Source organism: Hydractinia symbiolongicarpus, chromosome 14 (assembly GCF_029227915.1).
Source record: "Hydractinia symbiolongicarpus strain clone_291-10 chromosome 14, HSymV2.1, whole genome shotgun sequence".
In the NCBI taxonomy this organism is placed as follows: Eukaryota; Metazoa; Cnidaria; class Hydrozoa; order Anthoathecata; family Hydractiniidae; genus Hydractinia; species Hydractinia symbiolongicarpus.
Genome location: NC_079888.1, coordinates 19,004,051 through 19,019,037, shown reverse-complemented (window position 1 = coordinate 19,019,037; position 14,987 = coordinate 19,004,051). Strand labels below are relative to the sequence as shown.

Genomic DNA, 14,987 nt, shown 5'->3' with positions numbered 1-14,987 from the left:
CCTGGCGACATCTAAAAAGGCGGCGTCTAAAAAGGTGACATCTAAACGGCGAGGTTTAATAGTGAGGCTTAATGTAGAGATCTAAAATGCGAGGTGTATGACGAGTGTTGATCGCGAGAGTTAATGGCGAGGTCTTAGTGGCTTAACCGTGAAAGCAAGATACTTACTTTCAGTATTGACTTCACAGCACACGGCTTCAAGATAAGACAGAAGTTCTTTACAATCTGCGACTACAATAAAAAGAAAAAAAGAGTAAAAAAAAGACCATTTAACTTAAGGCTGTTCGACAAACAAAATGATAAGCTTGAAATAAAAATAGGGAACCAATAAATAAAACAAACATGAAAAATGTTAGTGACGAGAGGTTTGTGACTAGGGACGATCAAGCAACCAACTGCACAAAAATCTCCCTAAAAACAAGACCTGGCAAGAAGATAATGATTAAAAAACACACAATACCTAGACAGAAACACAACGACCGGACTATAACACAATGACCAGACAACTACACAATAAACGGACCAACACAATGACCCGACAACAACACAATGACCGGACAACAACACAATGACTGAATATCAACATAAAGGTCAGGTAATCACACAATGACTGGAAAACAGCACAATGACCGGACAACCAAATAATGACCAGAACCGCATAATGACGACCGGACAACAGCACGATGGCCGGACTACAACACAAAGGTCAGGTAACAACAACCGAATTCATGGCCACATCTTACCTCTTTCACACCCGGATTAATCATCACATACGTCAGTACGACTTCTTGAAAGCGTTTTAAGAGGAGACTGTTTAATTCACCGTTCAGTTTCAACCATGGTCTCACTTTTGTTAACTTGTAACTCCTGCACATAAAAAAATGTCATTGAAAGACGAGACAGAAGAACTAATTAAAGCTCTCAAACGCAATGGACTTTATCAATCTCCAACTTTTAATAATATTTACAGTGGCAAAAAAAAATTCGAGATCAAGAGACTTGTGAATTAAATGCTTTATTTAATTAAGATAGTTAAGCAACCAGGGTACGTGTCTGTTTACTGCATCCACTACAAACACACTGTTTAATTACAGTGCATAACATGGATCTAGTGATTTTATCTCAATATTTCCATGAGGTCTTATTTTTTTCACAGAGAACCTAGTAATTAGTAACCGTCATAACAAAAGCTTTCACAAGTTTTACACTTGAACTTCAGTACTAGCAAATACTCGAAAACAAAACTCATTAAGTCGTACACAGATGCTTGGTCCACTTTTGCACCATCACTTGCGTTTGGATCATCTGTTTTTGCACTTAAATGAGAGGTTCCACTCTCTAAAACCTCCAGCGATTCTGTGTTCTGCTTACTACCCCATGCAGTCTCCTGAGTTTCGCCCACCGCAATGTCCTCCGTACTGAATAATGCGTCTTTTTTTGCGACAGTCACTGCAGTGTCTTGCGCACTACTTGAAGCATTTTCTTGTGAGCCACCAGTGACAATGGCTTGCGTACTACTTGAAGTATCTTGTACACAACTTGATGAATCCTGATTTCCTTTTGTGCTAGTGTTGCCCGTCTTTTCATCACCCTCGGTATTCTTGTTCTCAGCATCTGTTGCTTTAGACTGAACAGCTGAGATCTCGCTGACGTTAGGTTGTTTCTTCTCTGTGGATTCGAAATTACTTCTAACCTGGAGTTAATAGATTCCTCAAGAATTTCAAGACGAAAAAACATAAAATTTGAAAACTTGAAAAAGCAAATTCCTAAAGTGGCATATCTAAAGACAATAATGAACATGGTACGTTGAGCGTTGAAATAGCAAACTCCTAAAGTGGTATATCTGGAGACAATAATGCACTTGGTACTTGTGGTGCTCAGATACAATAGGAGCAAAATAAACCCTACTGCTCATAATACTTTCAATAACCAGAATCCAAGCGTTTCCGTTTAATGTTAACACTCATACAAACCTGAGGAGCTCTATAGCACCATACAGGATAATACGCTGCAGTGACAAGACGTTCATCGTAGTGACCAACATGATACAGCTAAAGCAGAACAGTTATGAATTTAAAATTTCACTGTGTGAGGGTCAGTATAAAGCAGTAAAAACAGAACAAAAACAGAAATACATTGTCGTACGACTGTAGTAACTTCTCGTAATCCAATGTTTATATTTAAGCCTACCATTCGAAAATTGACCAGTGTCTGTAAATGCATATGCCAGTTCTGTAATACCTCGATATCGATGTCTGAGAAGATGACCTAAAAGAACGTGCCACTAAATAATAAATATCTCTTAAGGTTACTGTAAAGGAAACAATTTTTTTTTTTTAGGTTTTTTGCAAAAAATTCATGACATATAGAAAAAAAAATTCTCTTTCGAATGACATATTTTATATTCCATGAAAATATTTGGAACATCCCTTTTTTCTGGAAAGAGCCTTTTCAGAGGTGTTATATCCTTCACACCTTCGAGAAAATATGTGCAAAATGAGTTACGCATATTTTTTGTAAACATTATACATGATATGAAACTACCGTATAAATATATGCATAATAATATTTTTTAGATAGTTTACTTTCACCATCGATATATATATATAAATGTTGTCATATAAAAAATCATTAAAAAAAATCAAAGCTAAGGAGTATGCATATAAGCTTTCTCTTGTAACCCTGACTTCTGTCTGTTAATAATTCTGAACGCGTGCACGCATATTTAGCATAAAGAAAAAGTTCACACTTCTATCATCTTTCTGCATACTCAGTTCACACATTTTCAAAACACCTACGAAAATCTTTAAAAACAAATAACTCGTTAGTAAATTTACGTTTGTGGTCTCTTTTTCCGAAAGCTTCCTATTGGCTCATTGAAATTTTTGGTAAAGGAAAGCTGAATAAATTATGCACAAAAGGTTCCCGGATTTTTTTGTATAAATTACTGATTAGCGAATTATGACGACAGAAAGAAAAAAATATGCATTTTTTTGAATGATTATATATAATTACAAATAATTTCATAACGACGTTATTACAAAAAAAAAACCCGGGAACCTTTTTGAATTTAATTTATGCTGGATGTAATAGTTTAAAAACGAGACGTCTGCGACCACGCGTTCGGAAAAAGAAGCCATTTTAAAACGTACGGTGAAAAAAAAATGGTGTGTGTTTAATTCATTATATTTTCTTTTTGGAACATTAACATCTTACGAAAATAACACCATCAAAAAAGTCTTTCATCAAACATTCAGAAACAAAAAAAAAATTAAAAAAAATGTAAAAGTATTGATAAAATATAAGGGTTTTTCTGAGACTACTCATCAAGTGAGTTTTTTCCTTTACAGTAACCTTAATATATACATTATTTTAAAGCATGCGTTGGACAAATTAAGATGTAACGCTACAGCGCCTTTAGATCGCATAATCTTAAGTCACATGGTCCTATGATTTCCCAGTTTCTGTTTTAACCCTTTCCAAGGAGCGTATATTTTGTTAGAGAAACTTTAACAGCAAATGACAACTGACATAAACCTACCTTAAAATCTTTCAGTTTAATCCCAATCGTTTGCGCTGCACCTACTTTATCAATAATAACTACGTGCGTATCGACTAGTTTTGCACTATACTTTAAATCTTCTTTCAAAATTGTACAATACTCTGATATGGAGAGTGTTTCCATTGCGCATGTACTATCCTCCTGCACGCGCAGCCTTTTCCATGCGTCACTTGAATGATGTTTTAATTTCGTAAATGCTGTACGAAATGGCGATGATCTGACGTGGTACTCGACGCGCATGGGGTTGATTATCAGGGCGTCATGCGTGTTCATTGCGTTAGTGGGTACAAGTTGTTTGTTATTTATGGAACGGTGCATCGTCAACGCAGTGCGAGACGCGTGCATTTTTTTTTCTTTTAACAGATCTAACCTGTCGCTGAGTGTCCTCACTTTCTTTGCACTGTCCGTGCTATAGCGAAATTCGTTTTCTCTGTCGCTAAATCGACACGTAAGTCTCTGCTGCTGTTTTTGCTTTGGAGAAACGTCCTTCGGCGTTTCTTTGTAAGAACAAGAAGTAGTGGCAGTACTTATTGACGCGAAAATTGTTCCGTGCTTTTTCTGCTCACTCGTCTTGTTTCGTTTATTACCTAGTTTCAAAGTGCTTTCCTCCGTAAAAGATCCCTTTTTAATAATTTTTCGAGGCGGTGAAACACCTCTGTTTAGCGAGTTACGTCGTTTGTTAGAAAAACCTTCTGTTTGGTTTCTACATACACTTTTAACGTCTGTCTCAACTTCGGGAATAATTGAGGAGTTCACCACCAAAGATTCCTCGCGCTCTAGCTTTCCGTCATCAATAGCTTTACTAATACTGCTACTTTTGGCCACATCGTCGTTACTCTTTTTACGTTCAATGTTACCGAAAATACCACCCTCGCTATGTTCACTGTTAACGTTACTGCACACACTATCAACAGTGTTTCGATTTTTGTCAGACTCGCTACCAGTGTTAAAGGTTTCTCTACACACACTTTTAGCTGCGTTACGACTTTCGGCAGATTCACAATCGGTAGCCTGAGTTTTACCAGTAATGCTATCGAAGGATTTTCTAGTAGTCAAAGTACGAGTGTTACCAAGTGTACTCGCGTTATCATCAAGGTTACCAGTTAGCGACATGCGCGAATTTACTAACGATTCCCCTCTTCTCACTCGCTGTTCGAAAACTAAACTTTGGAAGTTCAAGTTTCCCTGTTGTAACTTCTTCATGTGATTCTCATCGCACTTCGTCATTTCGTCAGGAAGAATGAACTCAACAGTCGCCTGTAAAAAAAAGGAATAAAAGGCTTTATGCAGAAAAAAAGACATCTAGCAAAAATTACAATTTTGAACAAAAATTAGTGGACAAGTACTTGGCTTATTCCGCCGTCCTTTCTTTCCCATAGCCCGTGTTCAGGTCAAAACAATGAGTGGGCTTCAAACATTCAACCTTGAAGCTGGGGCGAAGGGACCAATTGAAGTCTATATACATTTTGTACAATAGTGTAGACATATGCTTAAGTTCGTGAGCTATCACTTAAAAATAAACAAGTAAACACAAACAAACAAATCAAGTAAGCAAACAAAGATACATACATAAGCAGGCAAACAAACAAAAAACTCAAGCAAATAAAAAAACAGTAAACAAAAACAAGTAAACAAATAAGCAAACAAAAAAATCACAAGAAAGTAAGTAAACAAACAAATAAACCAACCAAAAATCGAGTAAACGAATAAGCGTTACAAAACAAAACGTTACAAAACAAAGCAAAACAAAACAAACAAACGCACCTTATCATTCGTCAGCGCACTTGTTAAATAAGCCACATGCCCTCCGGTGATTTGTCCAAAATTAAGAGCGCAGGTTCCTGGTGCAGCAACTGTTTGTGATTTCAAAATATCTTGTTCTTTTGAAATGTTTGTATGCGCTTTTCCATCGCGAAGTTGAACGTACATGCTTCTAGCGAGTTGGTATATACGGAGAGGCATTATTGGTTCAAAGAATCGGTAATACCTAAGAAAAAAATTCGATTTCGTATGAAAACACCAACGTAGGAGAACCTTTTAATGCAGAGCTGTTTGGTTATCGTTTTATTGTTATTATACTTGCACATACTCATCTTCAGAAAATTCCATTTTACAGATGTACACATGAGCACAAAAAACGGGCATTGTTGAAAGCTTAATCAAACTTTATTTATAAATCTCCACTAATATCTCTATAATAATAGCTGTATTCTGTGTGTTCAAAAGAGTTACCGCGTCCCGTAACGGAAATACGAAATGTGATATATAAAGGGAGGGCGACCCCGTGGATTTTTCCACGGGCCAACGACTAGTCTATATTATAATACCCGTATAAGTCTGTCTGTCTGCCACGCAAAATGGTAGCTTAGCTACGCAAGTAGCGAAACGCACGCAAAGCGGCATAAAAAAGACGGGCGAGCACGTAGATTTTTCCAGGGCCTAACTATTTTATTTCACGAACTTCATAAAATAATTTTTTTAGTGTATTTTTTTACTCTCAAAGACACAACGTTACATGATAGGCAATAAAAGCATGCTGAATTAAAGCAAAAATGATTAAACACAAAATAACATTAACTAAGCTAGCTCTTACATTAACGTTTCGCTACGCCCGCAGTAAATTTTCGGGCCGCAGCCTTCTTTAACGCCGGCCATATGATTAACGCACATGCGCTTTTACTTTGGTCAAATTAAAACAACGGAGTGAAATTTGAACCGGAATACGTTTCGCTTCAGAGTTATCAGTAAAATGTTACGCGCCTGCTACGAGATAAAAAACGCACATAGTGAGGTAAGATGTTCTCCATCGTTGAGGGTATAAAAAAAAATTTCCCTTCGGGCGCGGTAAGACTGTCATACGGGTTGGTAAATCAAATTTGAGAGTATTTAGACTTTTTATGAGAATTTTTATCCTTACATTATTAAGATGACGGTGTTTCCTTAACAAAACAATATTTTTCCAAGAAAATGGAGAATATTCAAGGAGACTATAAAACATATTGCCACATGCAATGAAAAAACTATATTACTGTGAAAAAGTAGAATTTTTATGTGTTTTGAAAATAAGAGAGGTGACAGGATGTAAAACTTAAATTGAGTAGAAATTGTTTAAAATCTACTTCAAGAGGGAATTTGGGTAATCTATGGTAAAACCTTTTAAAATTGAGGAGAAACCCTGCCATATTAACGCCCCCTAAAATTAAAAACCATTATAATAAAACAAAACACACGAAACACTTACGTGTTGGACAAGTTGTAGGTCATTGTCGATACTGGTATGGATCTGCGGCGAGGAACATCAATTCTGTATCGACTAATTAACTTGTTTTGTTTATAAAAATTAAACGCTGTGTTTAACTCTTGTGAGCTGTACGCGTCGAACATCTAAAACAAAAACAGAACATTTTTGTATAAAATGGATGTTTACTTGTCACCTAGAGTACAATAATACACATTGCAATATTTTTCCCTCTCAAATTCCACAAAACTGGTGTTTTCCTAAGTCCATAAAAAAACCTCTTCTTCAAGTCTTCCCACAAAACCTAAAACGCAAATCGTTTTATCATTCTACCTAAATTTTTTTGGGACTAACAGAAATATATAAATATACAACACACACTTTTTAAAAATCAAATTTTAATATGTGTGGCCGTACAAAGGAACCAACCATTCGACGTCACAGGCAAAATTGTTTTCATTAGCCTTTCAGGCTTCCTTGAGTTTCCTCATCAAAGTACTTTACCAAAATTTTAGGGTTCTCCATAAAATTTAAACTAGATGAAAATCTTTTACTGCGCACGACAAAAATGATTGTCTGGCGAGTACCAAATTGGTATGGAATAAATTCTAAATTTTTCTGTCTATTACTTTTTAGGACTGGCCCCCAAAATGGAATCTTTCTCGTTTCAACTACTTTTTTCCATTTTGTTTAACCGACTGGTAGCCTAGTGGTAGAGTTTTCGCTTACAGTGCGGTATGTCTTTGTATTCTAACCCCGGCCGAGTTATGCCAGAGACTATGATTTTAAATCTATCCTTTCTTTTAGCGTTCATCTTAGGCAGTTGTCTAGTTAAGCGATTGCTGTGCTTGCACGACTTTCGTAGCTCAAATGGGAACTTTAAATGCACTGGGACCCCCTTCGCAGGACCCTGTTATACCAATAGGAACTGAAAAGAATATCCTCAGTATACAATTTCAATAATCTCCCATAACCATATCTAATCTCACTTTACGACCATGCGCTACTAACAATTAAAAAATATTAAGAGTTTGAACCCAAATTTTATTTATATAATACCTTAAAAGCTACTGACGGAATATAGGACGTCAGCTTTTGTGCCGTCATAGAATTGTGCATCAGATCTTCTAGCAAAGATATTCGAATATCACGCTCAGATTTCAACTCAGTCCTCTCTTCCTCCTTCTCTATCTATAAAAACAAAACAAAAAAAAATAAAATAAAATAACACATCTCAAAAATATTAGCCGTATCCCGTCTGTCTATCTATGCGCAAAATAGTACTCGAAGTAACTTGACACAAAAAATGCAGTATATAAAGGACAGGCGAACCCGAAGATTTATCCACGGGCCACGAACTAGTATATAATAATAGCCGTATCATGAAAAACCGATGCAAAAAAATATTTGACGCCGAAAAAACTAAGGACCGGCGAACCCGTTGATTTTCCTACTAGCCAAGTGAGAAACTTTTAAACGTACCCAAGGCGTATATAGAGCTCAAGCGCAGTGAGTTGCACCTCTAACTATATATAAAAAGGTTAAAACACATTATAAAGGATTTAAAATAGGATTTAATAAATTTGATGAAATAATATTTTTAATCCTGCCTGCTCCATAAACCATTTAGAAAAATATTTAAAACAGCTTGGCCAAACAATGTATCAAAGTTTGGTTATAAGTGAAGGGAAATCCTGATACGCAAAGGCAATGAAAATTCCTTCTAGTAAAATTTGCCTTATTTTGGATATTAACAACACCATGAAATCAACAACTATTTCGACTGTGATGTAGAAATATTTGCTGACTAAAAACCCTCAACGATGGAGAACATTTTACCTCGCTGTGTGCGAACTCCATCTCGTAGTCTGTGCGCAATTTCTCCAACGTTGGAGGAAGCTCGCCTATATCAATTTCTTGATTAAAATGTCGGCTGTAGCTAGCTGCTGTTGCTTCAAACACTTGTATCAATTTTTCTTTCCAATTTTCTATCGTACACTGCAGCGATGCTGTGAACTCCTACACGAAGGGAAGAAGCAGCTTTGTACAACACAAGTAACTGGTTGTACACTTTACGCAAAACTTTGTATGATATCAGAAATTTTTTTAACAAAACAAAACAAACAAACAAACCTTATCCTGTTCTAGCTCTGCCACGCACGTTTTGTATACAATCAAGCTATGTGGGTATTTCTTGATGTAACGAGCACGACGTTCTAAAGCGTTCCACGTTTTATCACTGGACTCTGGCACTTCTTTATGTAGTAAATCACGAATTGCACGCCAGAAGATTTTCGGATGCTTTTTTTCAAGTGGTTGGCCTAAAAATACGTCATAAGGATAACATTTATTTAACATTTATAAGAAAAACACTCGATCTATTATTTAGAAACATGGGCTTAACCAATGACTGAGGACCTAAAAGTTAAATGACTTCTATGCAAGATTTCGATTCCACTGTCAACAACATCAACGTGCAGTTAGCTTGAACCAGAAGTTGGAAGTAAGGCAGTATTAAATAATGCTTGGTGGTTAATCAAATCTAATTTCTCTTGACGCTATGATAGGTACCAGCTGATGGCTTTGTGGTAGAGCCTTTGTATGCAGTGCGCAGGATCTTGGGTTTAAACCTCTGCCGAGTCATGCCAGAGACTATAAAAGCTTGAATCCAACGTTTCTGCTTAAGGTTCAGCATGAAAATAGGATTGATATCTAGGACCCCGTTTGCAGGACCCTCATTGGAACTAAAGGGTTTATACTGAGTAAATAATAGTAATAATAATACATGGCGGGTAAGAAAGGTCTCGTCATGTTTTAAATAAAACAATTATATAACTCTACGCAAACTTTTAGTATTTATGACTAACCTGAATCGGCCTAACGCACCAGGTCGGCCGTTTGTTTTAAAATCTCTAAATTTTGAATGAGTACTTGGAGGATTTTTGAGATTTTAGAAAAAAAAAATGGTAGATTGCGATAAACACTTATTGAAATTGTAAAAACATTTTAAAAATTATTTTTTAAAATAAAGTGTGTCTGACAAAAACACTGAATAAAACAAAAAATGGAAAGAAATAAAATATTTTAATAAAATTTAAGGAGAACCTAGAATATTTTTTTTTTTGGAAGTGGTCACTATGTGGCTATAACTGGTTAAAAACAAACACAAACAAATAAAAAAACAAATAAAAATATAAACAAAAAAACAAAAAATCAAAAACAAAAAACAAAGGAACAATAGCTTTCCTTCTACCTTTGTCATGCAACTTCATCATGGCTCGAACAATTTCAGCTAACATAATGTGAGCATCTTCGCGTTCTGTAAACGAAACACGTTGACCCTTCATTCTTTTCAAAGCTGCCCGATCGGTGTCATCTAAAATAAAATTTCGCCATTTTTATTTTTTTGGCTACCCTTTTGTTTTAAAATAAAAAAATCAAACAAAAAAATTCATCAGAACAAGACTTTTGTGCCAAACTTACTGAATCTACCATCCCTGGCAAGACATATTTAAATAAGGTGGCGATTTTCAAAGTTCGTCTTCAAATTCTCAAATTCACTCAAATTTCTGGGATCTTTATGCCCCCCTGACGTTAGGAACTGTTAGAAAGTGCAACTACCGCATTTTAAACGCAGGTAACACTCTCAATTCGCGAATAAATGCTGTTTCCTAACTTTCGAAAACGACCGAAATAGTCTCATTGACTTTTTGTTGCAGGAAAAACTATTAGTTAAATACTTACGAATCTGAGCCAGGCTCGGAACTGCGAAATTTGATTCTATTTGGTAAAGAATGATTGTGTTGAAATTTACCTCCCACTGGCTTTAAATGCTTTTATTTTTTCGAAAAATCTGTTTTCAATATTTTTATGCGTCATGTATTAGATATATATGTAAGATGCTTTTTTCAGGGATTATCAAGGTATTTAGTGATGCTTTATCCATTCACTTTGATATTTTGAACATATTTACAAGAATGTATTAAATTTTTCTAATTATCATTCATACCAGCAATTTCTTTTAACATCTATCTTATGATGTCATAATTCAGCATAATTAGCTCAATTTTTAAGGAAACCAAAAAGGATTCATAGGTAACTTTCAAAGTTCTTTGTGAAATCACAAATATCTGATGTGTCGATGCAAACCACTTACCATGATTCAACGCACTCAACTCCCTTTTATTCTTTCTCATTGTTTTCTTTTTGATTTCATTCAACCGCACTCTTTCACGGACGTGTTCGAATCTTTTGGCGATCATTTTATCGAACTGTCTCTTTCTTTCCAACTTCATCTTCTTCGTCAACACACCTGCAAACATAAGACTTGCATTAAAAAATATAAATTGCTGGTTGTATCAATCATGGCATTTTAACACACACTATTTTTCAAGAGCATGCGCATATTGTAAAAACTTTCAACACCGTTGTCAACAAATTAAGAATTTTTCCTAACATTAAACTATAAAAAAAACCTAGCAGTGAACTAACTAAAGAAAATATAATTTTTCTAGTAAAATGAAACACAAAACAAAAGAAATTTAACAGTCTCGGTTATTAAAATTAAATGTTTTCATTTTTTCAGGTCTGTCTGAACACTGCATACTTTCAACGATGTGTTTTCAAAAATGAATTTGTTTTTTTCGTGTACACACACCACATTAATAAATAATGAACATGTTTCGTCGACTAGATCTTGACCAAAAGTTTATAATATAATCCAATATTTTACTTTTACTTTTATAAATTTATCGTGGTCTTTTTTTTTACAGAACAAAATAGACTTGTTATTTTACAGAACAACATATGCTTTTTATTTTACAGAACAACATATGCTTGTTATGGAATCGTGTGGTTCAGTATAAATCTGGAATCTCAATATAATGGTTTGAAATCATACATTAGCTTCAATTTTTTTTTTTTGGTTAAAATTTTTAGAACCAAAAATTATGGAAATGTAAAGTAACAAGAAAATCCAAGACAACATGATAGACCCTAGACAATAACAGATTAAAGAAATTACTAGAAACATTAGCCAGTTTTCTTTTCAACCCTTTTCCTCCTGCTCTGTTTCGAATGACTTCACTAGATACAATGATCTTCTTGCCAAGCTTTGTAGGTTCCATCTTGTTAGTGATAGCCACAGAGGATGCCTTCTCCACAGGTAAAGATTTACCATTAGCGCTATAAATTTATGCACAGATCCATTACGTTTGATATAAGCAATTGCAAGAATTTTGAGCTCTTCCAACAAAAACACTGCACTTACTTTGCAACTTTTTTTGGTTTTTTAGCACATTGCCAGTTCTTTGCAAGATGGCCGAAAAAGATAGAATCCAGACCTCCAGCTCCAAGATTATTGCCAAATACAACAGGTTCCATGTTTGAAAAATCTTTATTCTCGTAATACTGCACGAAATCTTTAAGAACGGTAAACGAGCGTAAGACGCGACCAGTGATTTTAGCGGATGTCCTACCAACACCTGACCTGCCCAAGCCTTCGTCATCTGCATTTTTAGTTTTGGAAGATTGATTCCGCTCAACACGATTTAAACCTAAATGGTATTTTCAACAAACATAGATGTATGAAGTTGCCAAGAAGCTTAATTTATTCATCCAGTTTACGAGGGCTTTACCAAAAATTAATATTGTCCGACATCAAAATTATTCTTCAATTACAGCAGTGAAATACATTAAGAAGATCTTGTTGAGAGGTGCCTAAAATAGTTAGTACATTGATTCTTATTTTTTTTGTCATTCAAAAGGTTTGAAGAAAACAAAAACAGTACTCCTGGAGAATTTTAATGGGACATACGTTTGAAAAATATTGTTTACAAACGAACAAACAAACAAAATAAAATTATGATTGTAAAATACTATAAACTTTTACCTAAAGGAGTATTTAAGCAAACGAACTGTAAATCAGTCCAGTATTTCTCCACATCATCTAAACATTTGAAATTGTAAACGTTGACAGGAAATGCATCCAGTCCTTCTGGAAGAATAGTTTGGCAGTACGTCTTCTCTGTTAACCTGGTGTCGGTTATTTTCGCTTCTTTCCGAACAAAAAGCATGATCTAAAGAATACGTTCCAACTACCTTTTAGGATTTTTTGGGTCATGTCATGTTCTTAATCTTCTCATGTAAGTTAAAAGTCACAAATATTTAAAACAATAAGAGCAAGGCAATCTGGTTACCCCAATCTACAAATCATGTCCTTTTGGCTTTTTTTAACTACGTTCCTAACTATGACCTTAAGAGTTTTCATGCATGTCTATTACACACCAGCCTATTTAGCAATCTAAATTTCCACAAAAGCCTCACAATCTGTAAAATAAAATAAACCTTGTTAGGATTAAGGTTAAATTGGATTTTACTTTTAATGTGTATACAACCTCCATGATGATATAGACTTCGTGTTATAGATCGTATAAGTTTATTAAGATTAATAATCTTATACAATTGTTCAAAAGTTTTTATGTGCTGTCTTCAAAAACTGAAATGGATACAATCAAACTTAAAATAAACTCTTTCTTCTGTGACGTTTTCACTAAAAAATCTCCCTGGTTCAAAAAATAGTTTTCACAAACATAAGGCAAACTTTTAAAAACTTTATTTTCTTTATCTATCTATACAGGGGAATACTCTCAGTCTATGCATTAACCTTCCAAGTTTGGGTCTATACTTCTGACTTTGAGTGACTTGAAATACAAAACAGTTTATATTGTACTAGTCAGTGGCCCGTAGAAGAACCCACTTCTTCGTCCTTTGTATACCGCATTGCGTTTGTCTTGCTACTTGCGGTACCATTTTGTGTGACAGAGTATTATAATATAGATTAATATTAATATATATACAGCTTAAAATTTCACCTACTTCAGATCTGATTTTTGGATAGTTTTCGGAAGAAATTGCAATCAAGCCCATCTGGGCAAGCAAGACAAGCAGATCGACTGTAATATCAAGATGTTGGCGACTAAAAAAGAAACATGGGTAACACATAACTGGAGGCTCTTTAAATTTGAAGATGATTTCAATAATTGCTTTTCGATGTCTTAGCCTGAAGTAAACTCGCTTGTTCATGAGAAGGATAATAAATATATTATTCAATGACAAGGTTTTTATTTTATTATCCATGCACATACAAGAATTACAACAACGACTGTATTTGTAAACAAGTTTGTTGTCTAGCATCACCAGAGAAACAATAAAAAACAAAAATTCATACTTTGCTGGGCTCATAAGTAGTTTGTACTTCAGTCGTGGAGGTAAGTCCGTCATTTTTAACAATCGCTTTTCTGAATCTTGCAAATACTTAAGGACAGTGTCACTCTACGAAAAAAAGGAAAGAAATTGTAATTTGTTTTAGCTCAGGTCTCATAGGCAAATATTGGGCTAACAAAAGTGCACATAGAATGCTAGGACATACATTTTCCTCAAGGCCAAAGTAAAGAGACTTTTTTTGACTCTTTTTTTTGTCTGAGGTTAACTTTCACCTGGCTAGTATACCACAAACATTACCATGATATGCATTACCCAAAAAGAAAAACACAAATTTGAGCAACATTTATAAAGTACAACCTTGTCTTTTTGTTTGTCAAACTTTTAGTGAACAGTCATAAACGAATAAACGATCAAAACAATTACCATACCCAGCATCTAATACCAAGTATTCTGCATGTAACATCTAAGGGCATCAATGATATTATGTCTCTAATGTTAAACCAGCCTGGACCTTGTTTGTATTTAGGCAATCCGCTAACCTTCTGTAACCATATATGACGACTTTGAATCAGATCCGAATACTCCACACTTCCTGATGCAGCTAGAGAAATTGTAAACTCAACAATAAAAATGTTGAATCTATTACCCATAATTCCTAAATACTACTACAAGGATGCCATAAATTTTAACAAATGAGTAATAAAATCTATTTCTACTCACTAAATATACATTAAAATTAACATATTAAGGTAAAATAGCCTAATAACATTGGCTTTATCAAAATACTCAACTTTATCTAATGATCACATTAACTATATCTAGCTATCAACCACCTACAACTACAGCTACCTACCTGCTATACCTACCCGCTATAGCTACCTAACATCTTTATGTACCATAATTTTTAGCTACTTATTGTCTTCAGCTAAAACTACAGGTAGCTACAAGCTTTACAGCTACCAAC

General features: G+C 34.8%; 1 protein-coding gene across 2 annotated transcripts in view; it reads right to left on the bottom strand.

The window, feature by feature from the left end:
• The window catches only part of LOC130624961 (general transcription factor 3C polypeptide 1-like), a 37,460-nt gene that overhangs the window by 1,226 nt on the left and 21,247 nt on the right, over window positions 1–14,987 (bottom strand). For both annotated transcript variants that reach the window (XM_057440027.1, XM_057440028.1), the window contains 19 exons: window positions 14,452–14,624; window positions 14,028–14,131; window positions 13,676–13,775; window positions 12,690–12,876; window positions 12,069–12,354; window positions 11,823–11,983; window positions 10,956–11,111; window positions 10,053–10,175; window positions 8,933–9,120; window positions 8,639–8,818; window positions 7,859–7,990; window positions 6,803–6,945; window positions 5,326–5,548; window positions 3,541–4,818; window positions 2,190–2,267; window positions 1,973–2,050; window positions 1,259–1,692; window positions 743–866; window positions 168–230 (listed from right to left, as the gene is read on the bottom strand). In XM_057440027.1, the coding sequence (XP_057296010.1) occupies window positions 168–230; window positions 743–866; window positions 1,259–1,692; window positions 1,973–2,050; window positions 2,190–2,267; window positions 3,541–4,818; window positions 5,326–5,548; window positions 6,803–6,945; window positions 7,859–7,990; window positions 8,639–8,818; window positions 8,933–9,120; window positions 10,053–10,175; window positions 10,956–11,111; window positions 11,823–11,983; window positions 12,069–12,354; window positions 12,690–12,876; window positions 13,676–13,775; window positions 14,028–14,131; window positions 14,452–14,624 (4,211 nt within the window). The remainder of the gene's footprint in view (window positions 1–167; window positions 231–742; window positions 867–1,258; window positions 1,693–1,972; window positions 2,051–2,189; window positions 2,268–3,540; window positions 4,819–5,325; window positions 5,549–6,802; window positions 6,946–7,858; window positions 7,991–8,638; window positions 8,819–8,932; window positions 9,121–10,052; window positions 10,176–10,955; window positions 11,112–11,822; window positions 11,984–12,068; window positions 12,355–12,689; window positions 12,877–13,675; window positions 13,776–14,027; window positions 14,132–14,451; window positions 14,625–14,987) is intronic.